The sequence below is a fragment of the Xenopus tropicalis genome, chromosome 2 (assembly GCF_000004195.4).
Source record: "Xenopus tropicalis strain Nigerian chromosome 2, UCB_Xtro_10.0, whole genome shotgun sequence".
NCBI lineage: Eukaryota > Metazoa > Chordata > Amphibia > Anura > Pipidae > Xenopus > Xenopus tropicalis.
The window spans coordinates 25,818,143-25,834,582 of record NC_030678.2 but is presented as its reverse complement, the minus strand read 5'-3'; the positions used below and the strand labels follow the sequence as shown (position 1 = coordinate 25,834,582).

Below are 16,440 nucleotides of genomic sequence, written 5' to 3'. Positions count from 1 at the left end.
TCTGTCAAAAAAGTCCCTACATAAGGTATTTTTCTCTTCCTTCTCATAATAATGATAAATTTCACACAATATAATGAGGCTGAATTTGCAATGCAAGCAATCCCAAATTGCACAGGCAGATATCACTGGGCACATATTTCTATTTATATCTTCATCCCACAGAAAATAAAGTGAGAGATTTTTTTTTGCAGTAAATCACAGAGGGTTATATAAGCCGGCTACAGTGGCATATCTTTCAAATCTGTGCACACAACATGCATAGAAGACAGTTATTGTCCAAAACAAGCATAATGTAATTTTACGTCAAATTTACATATAATTTACAGGTTGGGTTGGAAGTGCTTATGACAGCGGCTTTTTATACTCCTCACATCAGTGCATCAGGAAAGGTAGAAACAGTTCTTGTCAGGATTATTTATAAAAGTGAGAATTGGCATCTCAGTTTATAAAAAAAACTTCGCCCTCAGTTTGCAGTGCAGTTTTGGCCTCCAGGAAGGATATTAATGAGCTGGAGAGAGTGCAGAGACTGCAACTAAACTGGTAAAGGAGATGGAAGATTTGAGCTATGTGGGTAGACTGTCGAGGTTGGGGTTGTTTTTGCTGTTAAAAGGACAGTGAGGTTGGGGAATGCCCTGCTGGGTAATGTTATGATGACATATTCAATTAATGCCTATAAGAGGGGCTTGGATGAGTTCTTGAACAAGCATATATCTAAGGCTAGGTTATTTGGTATATACAGTTTATATATGTGAGTGTCTAGAGAGGTCTGTTTATGAGGTGTGATGGGTTCTTGAACTTGGGTTGAACTTAATGGACTGAGACTATAAGACCAGCACTAACACTGCCAATGGATGCAAGTTCAGTCTAAAGGGAGCATAAAAATTCCTGGGAGGAATGTGACATTATTGGGCATATTTATTATATATATATACAAGTGGTCTTGATAAAGGTCTTAGAAGGAGACTGAAATGTTGACCTCGATAATGTATTAATTCAATTAAAGCTATTTTTTAAAGGATTCCCGGTGTGCACCAGTCTACAAATGAACTTGTATCTAAATGCTTAAGTTGTAGCACCTGGGTCAATTAGCTACATGCTAAGGAGTGCTGAATTAATATATATATTTATTTTCAAGTTTGTGAATTCTAATTTCCAATTTGAAAAAACTCGCACTTCGAATGCTTGATTATTTAATAATAAGGAAAATTCTTCAAACAAAAAAACTCAAATTTACTAGTTTACAGACTTGAGTTTACATAACTGAAAACAGGGCTTGACTTTGCCTATGACAACTCCCATTGAATTCTACGTGAACTCATACGTTTTTAGATGTCAAAGTTTTACATTCCAGTTTTTGGATTGTTTTACCTTAATAAATAACAGACATTCAAGTTTTTCAACCATAATTCAAATTGTACGAGTTGCAGCGCTAAAAAACGTGAATCGGAAGAAAACCCCTTATCTGTGATGAAGTTCCAATATGACAACAGTTACAAGGATTGTGGGTCTGACTTCTAAGAGTTATTGGAATCAGAGAATGGGGGGTGTTATTTCATCCTAAAGGCGTGGGGGTATCAGATATTTTGTGTGTATTTTAGCCAGATATTTTCTGTTTTTTTGCTAGACTTTTAGCACATCCAGTGGTCCTATGAAATCAGTTAAAAAATACCAAGTCTACTTTTTGATAATTTTTAGAGGGGGGGTGATGCTGAGAAATGTAATATTGTGGTGCAAAAAAATATATTATTTTATAAAAGTATTTTATTACTCTATTCATATATGTAGAATATGTAGATCTATTTATGTAGTCATGCGATTTTTACAAAACAGAAATTGGGTAGTCTGAGTATTTTTATGAGAAACTTTGAAGAGGACCATTGCTTTCCTGAGAATATAGAAGCACTTTGCATTTTACAGCTTACATTCTGCAGGGATGGCTAAACCCTTTTAGGTTTATTTTGAGCCATCTGGAAACATTGTGACGCTTGACTATAGTTACTATGGCAGGTGTAGCTTTGTTTAAATTCTGACGTCTAAAAATATTCCAGGTTTTTACAAATCTCAGCGATTCTTTGTGTTGCGTAGCAGGCTTAGTTCTTTTGGGATACAAATGCAATTATTCTTTGCCTCTTGACAGGACCTTGTTTCTTCTTTCCAGCTTTGCTGTTTTGACCATAAACGAGAAGCTCGTGGGACATGCACCAGATTGAAAATCTAGAAGCAGACAGATGGTTATTTGTAATCATCATGTAAATTTAAATCCTATAGAGATGTATTTTTTTTGTGAGTGCTGTTGTAGTGGAAGAACTTAAAGAAAAATAGTTCATTAGAGATTGTTTTACAAAATATTGTTTGGTAATGTGAATTTACTTAGCACTATTTAGAATGAAAAATTGAGTTCATTAAAGTGACTTGTAAGGGCTGCTGTTACATGGTTTGGCATGGCCAGGCCTGGATTGGGGCCTAGTCTGGCAGGTGTTAGTGAGCGGTTGCCATGCTGGAGACAGTGTTTCTTTTCCTGCAGCAGGTGCTTGTTTAGGTTTATTTAAAAACGGCTTATGATAGAAATGGTAATTTGCTACATGGCAATTAGACTTGTGAAGCATTTGTAGCTGGTAGCTAATACTATTCATCATCATGAGCTCCTGTAGAGAATGGGATATGCTATTTAGTAGTGATGAGCAAATCTGTCCCATTTCGCTTCGTCATAAGTTTCGCAAAATGCGGAAAATTCACGCAACGTTGGAAATGTCACAAGTCAAAAAGAAGTTGTTACGTGCGTCAAAAAAAATTGTCGCGCGTCACTTTTTTGAGCCAAGTTTTTTTTTTTAAGTGTGACATTTCCAACGTCTCTTACATTTTTCACAAACTTTTTTTTTGACGCCTGTCATTTTTATTATTTTGTCACCCATTGTGCGAAACAATCCACCAATGGCAAAAATGCGCCGCAAATCCATGCCTGGCAAATAATTTCGCCCATCACTACTACAGGTATAGGACCTATTATCCACAATGCTCGGGGCCAAGGGTATTCCAGATAAGGGGTCTTTCCGTAATTTGGATCTACATACCTTAAGTCAACTAAAAAATTAATAAAACATTCATTAAACCCAATAGGATTGTTTTGCATCCAATAAGGATTATTTATATCTTAGTTGGGATCAATTACAAGGTACTGTTTTATTATTGCAGAGAAAAGGGAATAATTTAACCATTAAATAAACCCAATAGGGCTGTTCTGCCCCCAATAAGGGGTAATTATATCTTAGTTGGGATCAAGTACAGGTACTGTTTTATTATTACAGAGAAAAGGGAATCATTTAACCATTAAATAAACCCAATAGGGCTGTTCTGCCCCCAATAAGGGGTAATTATATCTTAGTTGGGATCAAGTACAGGTACTGTTTTATTATTACAGAGAAAAGGGAATCATTTAACCATTAAATAAACCCAATAGGGCTGTTCTGCCCCCAATAAGGGGTAATTATATCTTAGTTGGGATCAAGTGCAGGTACTGTTTTATTATTACAGAGAAAAGGGAATCATTTAACCATTAAATAAACCCAATAGGGCTGTTCTGCCCCCAATAAGGGGTAATTATATCTTAGTTGGGATCAAGTACAGGTACTGTTTTATTATTACAGAGAAAAGGGAATCATTTAACCATTAAATAAACCCAATAGGGCTGTTCTGCCCCCAATAAGGGGTAATTATATCTTAGTTGGGATCAAGTACAGGTACTGTTTTATTATTACAGAGAAAAGGGAATCATTTAACCATTAAATTAACCCAATAGGGCTGTTCTGCCCCCAATAAGGGGTAATTATATCTTAGTTGGGATCAATTACAAGGTACTGTTTTATTACTATAGAAAAAAAGAAAATCAGTTTTAAAATTCAGAATTATTTTATTAAAATGGAGTCTATGGGAGACAGGCTTTCCGTAATTCGGAGCTTTCTGGATAACGGGTTTCCAGATAAGAGATCCTATACCTGTATTTACTAAAGATATAAAACGAAAAAATAAGTAAAATGCAAATATGTTTGTTCTGGGTAGTTATTTTAAAAAAAAATAAACTGTTCATTAAAAAAAAATATATAATTTTTTGTAATTAAAAAATATTTGTAAACAACAAAGCTATAGTTACAAGGCTGCTACAGGCACTTGGCAGTACACACAAGCCCAGATTCATGGCGGAGGTTATGATTTAGGTTCATGTGGGGTGCTGGAAAGTGACAATAAGAATGTTTTTCTTTCATTTAAAATGGGGGCCATTGCCTTTGTACAAAGAAAAAAAATTTGAAAAAAAGCTATTTTTTTTTTTTTACTATTTTTTTACTCAAAGTTATCAAACTTTTGTGCTTCTGTAAAGAAATGATTACAGGGCTTCTAAAAAGAATTACCATTTTTATATGTGCTTGTGTTTACTCCTCAGAATTTTATGCTTCGGAATATCTATTCAGTGTTATTTTTATTCACTGCTTTAAAAGTTTTATGCAAATCACTACACAGAGCCGGATTCACTCGGAATAATAACCGCGCAGTAGATATCATTTGGGGAAAATACAGCCAGCTAGAGGGTCCTAATCCCTCTTTTAAAACATGTCATTTACATAAGAAACTACCATATGTTGCCTAATTTATTTTCAAATGAAGTGGTGATTTATATGTTGCTTTCGGCATTCTTGGCCGCGCTCAGTAAAAGCTGGAAAAGAAGAAAAAAAACCGGAGAACAAGTAGAAAAGCTGGGCTATGCCAGCTTTATAGCAGTGCACGGAATGAGCGTGCTGGGTGTCAAGCTTCTGCCACTCAAATGATGCATGAACAATATATCCATCGTTTGCATCAAATTCCTTTGCATTAATATCGAATGTGTATAGTTGTATTTATTTTAGAATGCCTGAAATTTGCAAAAGCAAGGCTATACTATCAAAAAAATGTTGACATATGCTGTATTATTTAAAATTATGCTGAGCTTGCAGATATTTTATGTATAGACATTGTGTTTGCAAATGTTTCATAAATGTGCTTCTTGGTGGCACAGTTAAGATTCTTAGAAGTTTACCCAAAGCAAGTTTCCATGTTACATACAGTAATGTGCCCAATGATACAGTGGCGTGGGAAGAGGGGTCATGAATAGTGATGAGTGAATCTGCGCCATTTTGCTTTGCCAAAAAATGATCAAAACAGCGTAAAATTTGCGCAACTTTTTTTTTACACGTGCAACTTTTTTTATGCAACTGTGTTTTTTTGACTTGACTGTGTCCCTTTTGAAACAGCCACACCCTTTTGTATGTGACCATGCCTTTGACACACCAGAGAATTTTTCACGACAAAATTTTGCTCAAGTTTTCTGCATTTTGCCAATGCCAAAATGCAGAATTTTGCTACAAAATTTGCTCATTACTACTCATGAAATATTTGGGTTGGAAATACTATGGACTATAGCTACGTGTCCCCTTTCCCCCATATCACACAAGGTGCAAAGCTGGACAGATGGATAGATGATAGATAGATAAATGATAGATAGATAGATAGATAGATAGATAGATAGATAGATAGATAGATAGATAGATAGATAGATAGATAGATAGATAGATAGATAGATAGATAGATAGATAGATAGATAGATAGATAGATAGATAGATGATAGATAGATAGATAGATAGATAGATAGATGATAGATAGATAGATAGATAGATAGATAGATAGATAGATAGATAGATAGATAGATAGATAGATAGATAGATGGATGATAGATAGATAGATAGATAGATGATAGATAGATGATAGATAGATAGATAGATAGATAGATAGATAGATAGATAGATAGATAGATAGATGATAGATAGATAGATAGATAGATAGATAGATAGATAGATGATAGATAGATAGATAGATAGATAGATAGATTCTGATATATGCAAGTACTTTTTATGGGTTTCTTGTTTGGCTAAATGCTGGGCATTCAACTGAACCCCAGCTATCATGAATTTAAAGCACAAGACTTTAGAAGGTACCAACTGAGGTTCAATTTAATCATGCTACTGTGTTTTTTGTTCTTTAGTGCTCCGTGATGACTTCCGGCTCAACCCTACAGATGTTGTTGTGGCAGCTGGGGAACCTGCAATTTTGGAGTGTCAACCCCCCAGAGGACATCCGGAACCAACTATATACTGGAAAAAGGACAAAGTTAGAATTGATGATAAAGATGAAAGAATTAGTGTAAGACTCTCTAAAATATACCATATATGCACAAAATGTATAAAATATAGTGAAAAAGTACCCCCTATTTTAAAATATAAGGATATTATAAGTCACCAAGGAGTTCTATGACCATATAAAAGTACAAAGCCAAAAGCCTAAGGCTTTTATACAGGTCATGGAACTCTGAGGTGACTTCTAATATCCTAATATTTTACAACCGGGGGCACTTTATTAATTATAATTGATAATGTTTCAGTAAATCATGTGGCAGAAATCACATCCCTAAGCACCGATTATAATGGATGACATCACTTATCAACGTTTATTATTATTATTATTATAATTTACAGGATATTCATGGCTTTTGTATATTATGCATATGTAATATCTGGGAAAGGTAAACTACCTATGCACTGCATATAAATGGATTCCATTAGGCCATAGCAATGCTAATGTTTAATCCTTCAGTTTAAACTACCACTGGTGTGCTTGTTGATTCTAATAAGAGTATTTCTGTTAGCATAGTAAAAAAATGAGATGATAACTGTAGGTAGCTACAGTCATTACCTATAATCCCCTGTATTATGTAATAGGCACTGGAACATTAGAACAACCAGTAAACCCACTGCTTCAGCTCAGGGGATCTCCCCAAGAAGTAGCAGTGATAAGAGAAAGTAATATGTTTAATTGGGAAACAACCTCCCTTTCTCGGCTGGGCAAGTCATCTCTGGAATTTAGATTTTACTGCAAAGTTAGCAGAAACGAATGCAGCACACAAAGCATATATTTAACTTTACTATATGTCTGAACATCTTCAAAATCTTGTACAACATCCTTAATCTGTTCTCCCATGTAGATTCGAGGTGGAAAGCTGATGCTCTCCAATACAAGGAAAAGTGATGCAGGCATGTACACTTGTGTTGGGACCAACATGGTTGGAGAAAGAGACAGTGACCCAGCAGAGCTAACAGTCTTTGGTAAGTGCATAAATTGTAGGGAAGTGAATTCTCTTTGTACTTTAGATCAGGAAGTTGCAGCTTTTCTTCTGCAAAACACATCAACATATTCTGTGACAGAAGATAAAATTATTGCTACAAAAGTGGACACAGTAAAAGACACCACAGGCACTTCAGATGTTACAGGATTTTTAATAGAATGAAAGTGTTTGGTATTTTAATTTTTCAACCATATCATCTTTCTTCTTGTAAGGTTAACTATTTAGAATTGGTACTGAAGGAACCTTATCTTGTAAGGGTAGCTGGATAATAAGCATGAGTACCTAACCTCTCCATGAGTGACTGCGAAGTTGAGTCAGTTGGGTAACCATTAACTATGTTGCCTTAAATACCAGTCAAAAGGTCTATAATAGACCAAAGAAAAATCAATAAAGATAAAGGGACTGAATGACGGTTCACTCAAATAATCCATCATAGAAGAGAATTCAGCACAAACCATTGTCTAAGTGGCTGCTTCTCTCTTCATACATCACACAGAACACAAGCACAGATATACATTTCAAACACCACAAATCAAAGCATTCTTCTTGCCTCAATATATTTGCCTTAACATTTGGGATACAATAACATTTTGTCAAAAAAAATAGCGAAAATTAGTGTCCCACCATGTCATTATTGGCATAGTTACAGCATATTGTATTGGCCTTCGTGCTATCAGGTAAGCATAAGGAGAGAAATGCAAATGAGGACAGTCAGATGTTTCTTAATCAACCAGTCTCTGATTAGTCCTCTAGAGCTCAATTTGGAACATACTGATGCCTGTCATGTCGGTGGGATAATCCATCTTAACTCTGGAATCGCTCACCATATATGAAAATATTCTTTGTCAAGAATTATTAAGGATTAAGATGTCATGAATGTTAAGGAACATTAAATGTCTAGAGTTGCTTACTTCATTCTGGCCACTTGGAATTTAAAAGAGTAAGCTCTTAGACTTTGTAGATCTTATATGTATGTATTTATGTATGTAGTGTATACACTTGTGTGTGTACTAGAAGGCAATATATGTAATCATAGATGGTTCCCTTTATCAAGAGTTTAGTTAAATGCTAAACTCCCTAATATACTTATTTATATATAAATAAATAGTAATGAGCGAATCTGTCCAATTTCTCTTTGCCATAAAATCAGCGAAACGACAAGAAAATTTGCAAAACGGTGAAAAATCTGCAAACCGCTTTTGGCGCGTGCCTTTTGTGTCGCCCGCATCTTTTTTTGTTGCGGCCACACCTATTTTGCAGCTACCATGCCTATTTTGATGCAACCCATTTTGATTTGACTGCGGCTTTTTTGGATGCGAAACAAATTTTTCCACACCAATTTTTCACAGAAGTTTTGCAAAACTCTTGTCAATGGTGAAATGCGGAAATTTGCTGCAAATCCATGCCTGGCGAAAAAATTTGCTCATCTCTATAAATAAATTATAGTAAATGCTGCCCCGGAAAATAGTATTCATGGGCCCTACTATTGGGGAATCATTACTGCAAGAATCAGGTATCACCAAAGGTATCCTAGTGATCATGTGGTGAAATGAATTTGTGCTCAAAAAAATTGATGAATAGGACTTTGTTTCAAAATCTAGATATTTTCTGTGCAAAATGGTGCAAAATTTGGACCAGAAAAAGCCACTCAACAGTTTGCATGGAAAATACTTGACATTTCTTAGCCGTATGCTGTGTCCAGAGAGACCCACACTCAAAGTTATGTAGAAGATTCAAATCTAGTATATCTTGCACAAGCAATGTTAATTACATTGGCAACAGCCTGTTCTGTGATCACTCTATAGTTCTGCAATTAGCCATATGACTGATTAAAATGGGTCTTAAAGAGGACCTGTGAAAAATAACCTACACTGAGTTGTTTTTCTAAAAGCTATTATCTTTAGTGTGGGCTTTCATTCCTGCCTTCTTTGTACACTATTATTCCTCAATATTTATATTTTAATTGGCTGACCTTGTTTTCAGTAAATATATTTTGATACATTCAGTGACCTTCAAAGACATATTAAAGAAAGGGAAATGGCTTAGAAACAAAATGCTCTTATGGCTAATTGTGTATGCAAATAGACTATGCCCATTAAACATATTTATAGATGCCAGAAATCTTTTTTAGGCACTGCCAGGTAACTTTCAGTTGCTTAGTCTTTAACCCACTGCAGAAATTTGGAAGAATAAAACTTTTATGGCAAAATATACTTTTATTGAACTGCATTTAATCTGCAGTTACTGTTTCTCATTGACATGTTATTCAGGACTTATTTTATGGAAGTGAGGAATCCAATGTTGAGTGTACCTTGGAATTATTGTTCTTTACACATTTAACATGCATACCTAATTATCAGAAGAACATGATGATTTCATATTTGAAGATTCATAGTCACATATTCGCTACAAGCACCTTCTTAAAAATCCATATTGTTTTGATTCAGCAGAATACTAAAGACTGGGGCACAACTTTTGACTGAGAATATCAAATTGAAACTAATCCAAAAATAATTCTTAAAACTTCTCCAGGGCAGAAAAGAATAGTCTGAATCCTTCCTTACCGTGTGCAGTTTGCTGATTCTAATTGAGAGGTGTGTAAGTGCATTCTCAACTTACATGCTGCACCTACATGCTGCATAGCAGCCACACATAGTGCTGGAATTCTGGGGGAAACATTGCATTGTAGACAACATTGCAATATACAGTATTTTATACTATGCATTTATTTAGAAAATTGGCCTTTCTGGGACAGTAAAAGTATCTCATAATGTTTAGAAGTAGTTATGAGTGAATCTGTAATGTTTCGCTTCACCAAAAAATTCACGAATCTTATAAGAGATTCGCGAAATGGCAAATATTTGTTGCAACAATTTTTTTTCACGCGCATCATTTTCTTTACACGAGCAACAAATATTTTTTGATGCAGGCGGCAATTTTTTACCACGTGTTGAATTCTGTAGCCCGTTACATGAAATTATTCACCAATGTTGAAATTCACCGTGAATCCATGCCTGTTGAATTATTCCACCCATCACTATTTAGATGCAACAAGTGTTTACAAAACATGCTTAACAAAGGCAGAGAAAGGTTCAGTAGAACCTTTTCTATAAACATTTTTCCAGTGCCCTAAAAAGATGCTAAATGGCCCCCATAATAACATACCTTTCTCCCTGCATAACATACCTTTCATTTCAATGCTAAATTTCATGCAGTTCAACTGCAGTTCTTTTAGTTACTTCCTTAGACTAGTGTTATGCTCAGCCCCTTTTTGTTTCTGTGAAGACAATCAAAATGGTGCCTACTGTGCATGCTTGCTCCCTGTGCTTCAATGGAAATCAATCAGTAGGCACCTCGTTGACCATCTTGAGACTGAAACTATGACAAAATGAGACTAAATGCAGGAAGACAGTATGTTATTTTTTGTAATGATCGGTATTTTGCGATTTTTTCGGAAATTATCGCGACTTTTTCGTTACCAATACGATTTTTGCGAAAAAACGCGAGTTTTTCGTAGCCATTCCGAAAGTTGCGCAAAATCTGGCGATTTTTTCGTAGCGTTAAAACTTGCGCGAAAATTCGCAATTTTTTCGTAGAGTTAAAACTTGCGCGAAACGTTGTGCCTTTTAAGTTTTAACGCTACGAAAAAGGCGTGACTTTTCGCGCAAGTTTTAACGCTACGAAAAATCGCCAGATTTTGCGCAACTTTCGGAGTGGCTACGAAAAACTCGCGTTTTTTTGCGCAAGTCGTAATGGCTACGAAAAGCTCGCGTTTTTTCGCGCAAATCGTATTGGTAACAAAAAAGTCGCGGTAATTTCCGAAAAGTCGTAAAGGCGCCGAAAAAATCGCAAAAAATACGAAAAAGTCGCATAATGTTCGTTTTCCAATCGGAATTTTTCCAATTCGGATTCGAATTCGTGTCTTAGTAAATCAGCCCCCTTGTGTCTCAACCCTTTCTTCTTGTAGATTGTAAGCTCTTTTGGGCAGGGCTCTCTTCACCTCTTGTATCGGTTATTGATTGCTTTATATGTTACTCTGTATGTCCAATGTATGAAACCCACTTATTGTACAGCGCTGCGGAATATGTTGGCGCTTTATAAATAAATGTTAATAAAATTGACATCATTTTGGTAAAATGGCTTGTGTTTGTCTAATCTGCTCATCCATTTTCCCTCAAACAACTGAACCTGTTCCATTTTATTTCTTTGCTCTTTTAGAACGTCCCACATTCCTCAGAAGGCCAATTAATCAAGTTGTTTTAGAGGATGAAGCTGTAGAATTTCGATGTCAGGTCCAGGGGGACCCACAGCCAACTGTCCGGTGGAAAAAGGATGATGTAGATTTGCCAAGAGGAAGGTGAGGATTCATATTTCTCTCTCTCTCTCTCTTCAACTAAAAATAATAATAATAATAATACTGGTGATTATTGAAAGAAAAACCCATAATGCAACAATATGAAAAGTTTGCATCGCTAATCAATATTTATTATCTAATTGATTAAAAGGTGGTTCTTTAATAGTGAAAGTCAACATTCTGTAATACTGAAAGTCAACATTTGATTTGGCTTATAATGAATGCATTTATTACAAATCTAGTCGGATTTCTCAGTTTGGAAAAATGTCATGTCTTAGGGGGCAGCTGTGTTCTGTAATTACTAAACATGTAAAGCAGAATCTGTTCTCTTTGGTTGGTGAAGGGATTTTCAATTACAAGAGGAAATTTATGACACTGTAATAACTATTTTAACCTTCTGAAGAGGGAGAATTTCTGTGCCAGCTCTTCATCAGAGCAAGAGTAGATTTGTTTTTGCAGTCGGAAAAATGTAGCTAGCACGTGTCTTCCTCTGTGTGTTCTTTCGGTTCAGCATCTGGCTTCTCTTAGTAAATATGTCTGTAATGAAATTTCAATTTCTGCTTGTGAGTAGCTCTAATAGACATTTGCTGATTACATGAGTATTCTTTGGAACAGGAAGTGCCAAATCGACCGTCTGTAAGAAAGATTGGCTGGCTCCCACACACAGTAGTCATGGAAAACGGAAACCTTACATTTACTTTCTTAAAATAAACTTTAAAAAAAAAATCTTATACTGTTCTTTGTGGAATTAGACTACAAATAAGAACTCACCGTTTAGAAATAAGGAAGCTTTGTACTAATATTAACACTATGTATCAGATATTTACATGTTTGATAATGTTTATAAAATGACTGGGCACTTTTGAAAAGTGCAAATGAAAAACAGACAAAAATAAACTGTATTAAGAAGCAATAATAGCTTGTATTACATTGAGAGGTATATTTATCATGCTGTGTAAAAAGTGGAGTAAAACTATAATGGCGATGTTGTGAATAGAAGCCAATCAGATGCTTTGCTTTGGTTTTCCAATTGCTGATTGGTTGACCTGGGCAACATCACCGGTAATGCTTCACTCCACTTTTTACACAGTATGATAAATATACCCCAAAGTGTTGTAATTGTACAAGGTTTAGGTTAAATATAGGCAAACATACAAAAGTAGGAACTTGCTTTGTGCACTTACATTACATCTTGAACTTTGTGGAACCTTCCAGTTTAGGTGGTTAGTAAAAATATTGGACTTTTTTGGTACTGCAGTCTAGTGTCTATGCTTGGCATTGGGTCATTCCATTAGCTTCAACACTTGATTTCCCATCTTGCAATGTATGACCTATATGTGTGCCTTAGCCACCAATTACATCATAAGATCCCAGAGAGTCACAAAGCCCTGTAAAATGAAGCATAAATTAATGCATACTTAGAAAAAAGCTTCTTTTACAAGTTATGGTGACTTATAGCAAAGCTTTGTGCCTCAAAATTTGCCACTAAGATGGGCAGCTATCACAACAGCAGACTATTTATATCCAGTTTTCCATGTACTGAATATTTCTTTTTGTTTATCTGTATTCTCTAAGATTAATACAGAGTTTCATACCTTTATAATGCTTTTACATATGACTGTATGCACACTGAGACCCCATTAAAATAACCATGATACAGCTGGCTCGACAATGTAACACAGTATATACCCCGGAGCCAGATATGTCAACCAAGAGCCACATTCAGTACTATACTAGTGTGACTCTACCTCAGAGATTATAAACCAATGTCAACATTAGTGATGAGCGAATCTGTCCCATTTCGCTTCGCCGAAAAATTCGCGAATCTTTCAAAAGATTTGCGAAACGGGGGCGGAAATTCGCGAATCAGCGAAAATGTTGCACGTCAAAAAAAAAATTCTTATTCTTTTGTCACCTGCGGCTATTCTTTCGTCGCGCGGCTATTATTTTGTTGCCCGCGGCTATTATTTTGTCGCGCGGCTATTATTTAGTCGCTCGCGGCTATTATTTTGTAACATGGCTATTATTTTGTCGCCCGCGGCTATAATTTTGTCACTGCAAATTTTTTCATCCATTTCGCGAAACAATCCGCCAATGGCGAAACACGGAAATTTGCCGTGAATCCATGCCTGGCGAAACATTTCGCCCATCACTAGTCAACAACCCACATTTCCCAACTTTTTCTGTAATTTTTTACCTGGTATTGTCCCTTTTTAGCTGAAATTTGTTTACTGGCCATGAGCTTAAGTGTTCAAAAACTTCATTAATAGCCCAAAATAATTTTTATCAGAAACTTTTTTTTTTTACACTGAGTTAAAAAACATAATATTTCCATGGGGATGTGGAGTTTTTATGGCTCTTAATGTCAATGTTTTAAAGTAGAATTCAAATTAACACTGCCAAAACCTATTAACTACAAGGTTAAACACAGTTTTGCACTTAAATGCAGCACTTGAAGGTGGATTTATTAGTGCTCATTATTTTAATATCGATTGTGCCTGATTTACAATGATTACTATGATTTCCCATTAATACTGATTCACAGGAACACAGAAAAAATATTTTATCTTAAGCCATCAGAATTCCTCAATGTGATAATGTTTTGCCTGTAATGTAATAGGCCTGTGATTGTACTTGGCTATAGCCTTCATGTGTCTGTACTGTTTGGGAATTGCATCATATATTGCCTAGAAATAGTACATTTTTTAATGATATCCTATAATTAGGGATGAACGAATCTGTCACTCATCGCAAATTTTTTGCGAAAGGGAGAAAAATTTGTGAAACGTGGAAAATGGCGTCCAAAAACATTGTTGCGCCAGATATACATGGTAGGGAAGTATAGGGTTTACATGTCATTTTAAATAAAATGATTTCAGTTTTGACATCATATGACTTAAAAAATTAAGAAATAACACGAACGACTCTCCCTGACTCCCACCTGGACACCTCTACTCTCTCATAGGTCACAAAATACTACCTGTCGCCATAGATACTACGCATTTCTATCAAGATGTGTTGTAACCCATGTCACCAATATCGTTATTAATCAATGTATAAAAATAAAAATTGATAAATAAAGAGATTATAAAAAAAAATTAAGAAATGAAAAACTGAGGACAGTGTTTCCAACCAGACACAAGTTTTAAAGATTCCAAACAATGGCTATTTTTTTTTTTGGAATTTTTACTTTATTTTTTTTTAAAACAGATGGTAACAGAATTTCTGCAATTTAGTTTCCTGTGTTATTCTTTTGCTTTTTTTAGTCTTTCGAAAGCTTTTTTCCCCCACTTTGTCACAGCTGGTTACCAATCAATCTCAATTTACGGTACAGTGATGATGGCACATGTTGTCCAGGGGCCAGATCTGATTGGGTTGCATTTTTCTGCAGTGTTTCATATCTGGAAAAAAAAAAAAAGTGTGTGCGGGGCACAGATTGCCAGCACACTTTTGAACAACTGCCATTAATCAAATGCAACAACAATGAATGCATTCATACAAACCAATACAGGATGCTTTAATCAAAATATCCCAGTTTCTGTTAGTGTTTCCCCTATTACATTTTTGCCATATTTTTCTACTTCCAATTAAACTTCAAACTCTTGCATTTATCCCGAGAGTTCAGTTTGCTACTATCCCTCTCATAATGAAACATGGCTCCTTTGAACTATCTGGCTATTATAGGTTTCCCTTTTCTGCAGACTGCTACGAAATTGGCGCTCTGAAACATTTTACAAGCACCTTTGAGCAGAAGGCTAAGTACGTTCGGCTATTAAACAAAAGAACTATTGAAACATTTTTCAGATAACATTGTAATACAACTCGGGTTATACTTTGCAGAGAGGGGAGAGGGAAAAAAAGAAAAGAAAAACACACAACAACAGCTGTATGTATGCCAATAGATGTCTATTAACACTTGGGAGACAGAGAGAGCTATTCTTCTAGGCTTGGTTAGGTGTTATTAAACATTCCATTTAGACATTTATATATAGCTTTAAAGGTAAGTTTCAAGTAAATGTTATTGAGAACCAAGAAGGCAAAACAATAAGTAGTTATAGATAGTGATGAGCGAATCTGTCCCATTTAGCAAACCCGGAAAATTTGCGAAATGTCAATAAAATTCACAAAACAGCAAATAATCCATGAAACCTGTTTGTCGCGCGACTTCATTGTTGCCAGTGTATTTTTTTGTTGTCGCATCTTTTTTCATCACCCGCGTCATTTTTTTGATGGAACCACACCCAATTTGACACGACCATGCCTATTTTGATGCGAATGCAACTTTTTTTTGCTGCGCGGCAAATTTTTCCACTGCAGCCGACAAAAAAAGAGATGCTCTCGTCAAATGTGTAACGTGGATTTTTCACTATTTCGCAAATTTTACTGTCGTTTTATCATTGCCCTTTATTTTTTAATCTGACCATCTGAACTTCCCATGCTTCAGTACTAAGTAGGAAGTAAAAGTGATTGCTCATAGCTCGATTCTTCAAGCATTTTAGTTAATTTCTTGCATAAAACCAACAGTATTCAGTCTGAGCTGGGTTTTACCAAGGAGCAATACTTAGATCTTTTTCTTTCTACGGCACAGCTTTTAGAAAGCTCATTTAGGCTTTTAGAACAACAGGTTTCTTTCACCTAGATCTCTGTCTAAGCTTTCAACTACATTTTTGCTACAATAGTATACTGGTATGTCTTTCAAACTAAACTAATCCTTATAGTATAAAGCTTAAAGGGAACCACTCTGCAAAGTAGCTAGAATCCTGCTGGACCCCCTGTGTGTACTTTGTGTGCATGTCCCCAGTGCTTACTTGGGTGCGTCCATTGGTAATTGGCAATTTGCAGAGATTTACATGCATTGCTACAGTTGATAAATGAGCCCTAA

The 16,440-nt window shown here is 35.5% G+C and overlaps 1 protein-coding gene across 14 annotated transcripts in view; it reads left to right on the top strand.

Annotated features, from left to right (window-relative positions):
- The window catches only part of robo2 (roundabout guidance receptor 2), a 627,127-nt gene that overhangs the window by 520,253 nt on the left and 90,434 nt on the right, over window positions 1–16,440 (top strand). For all 14 annotated transcript variants that reach the window (XM_031896599.1, XM_031896601.1, XM_031896594.1 and 11 more), the window contains exons 3-5: window positions 6,068–6,225; window positions 7,064–7,184; window positions 11,423–11,561. In XM_031896599.1, the coding sequence (XP_031752459.1) occupies window positions 6,068–6,225; window positions 7,064–7,184; window positions 11,423–11,561 (418 nt within the window). The remainder of the gene's footprint in view (window positions 1–6,067; window positions 6,226–7,063; window positions 7,185–11,422; window positions 11,562–16,440) is intronic.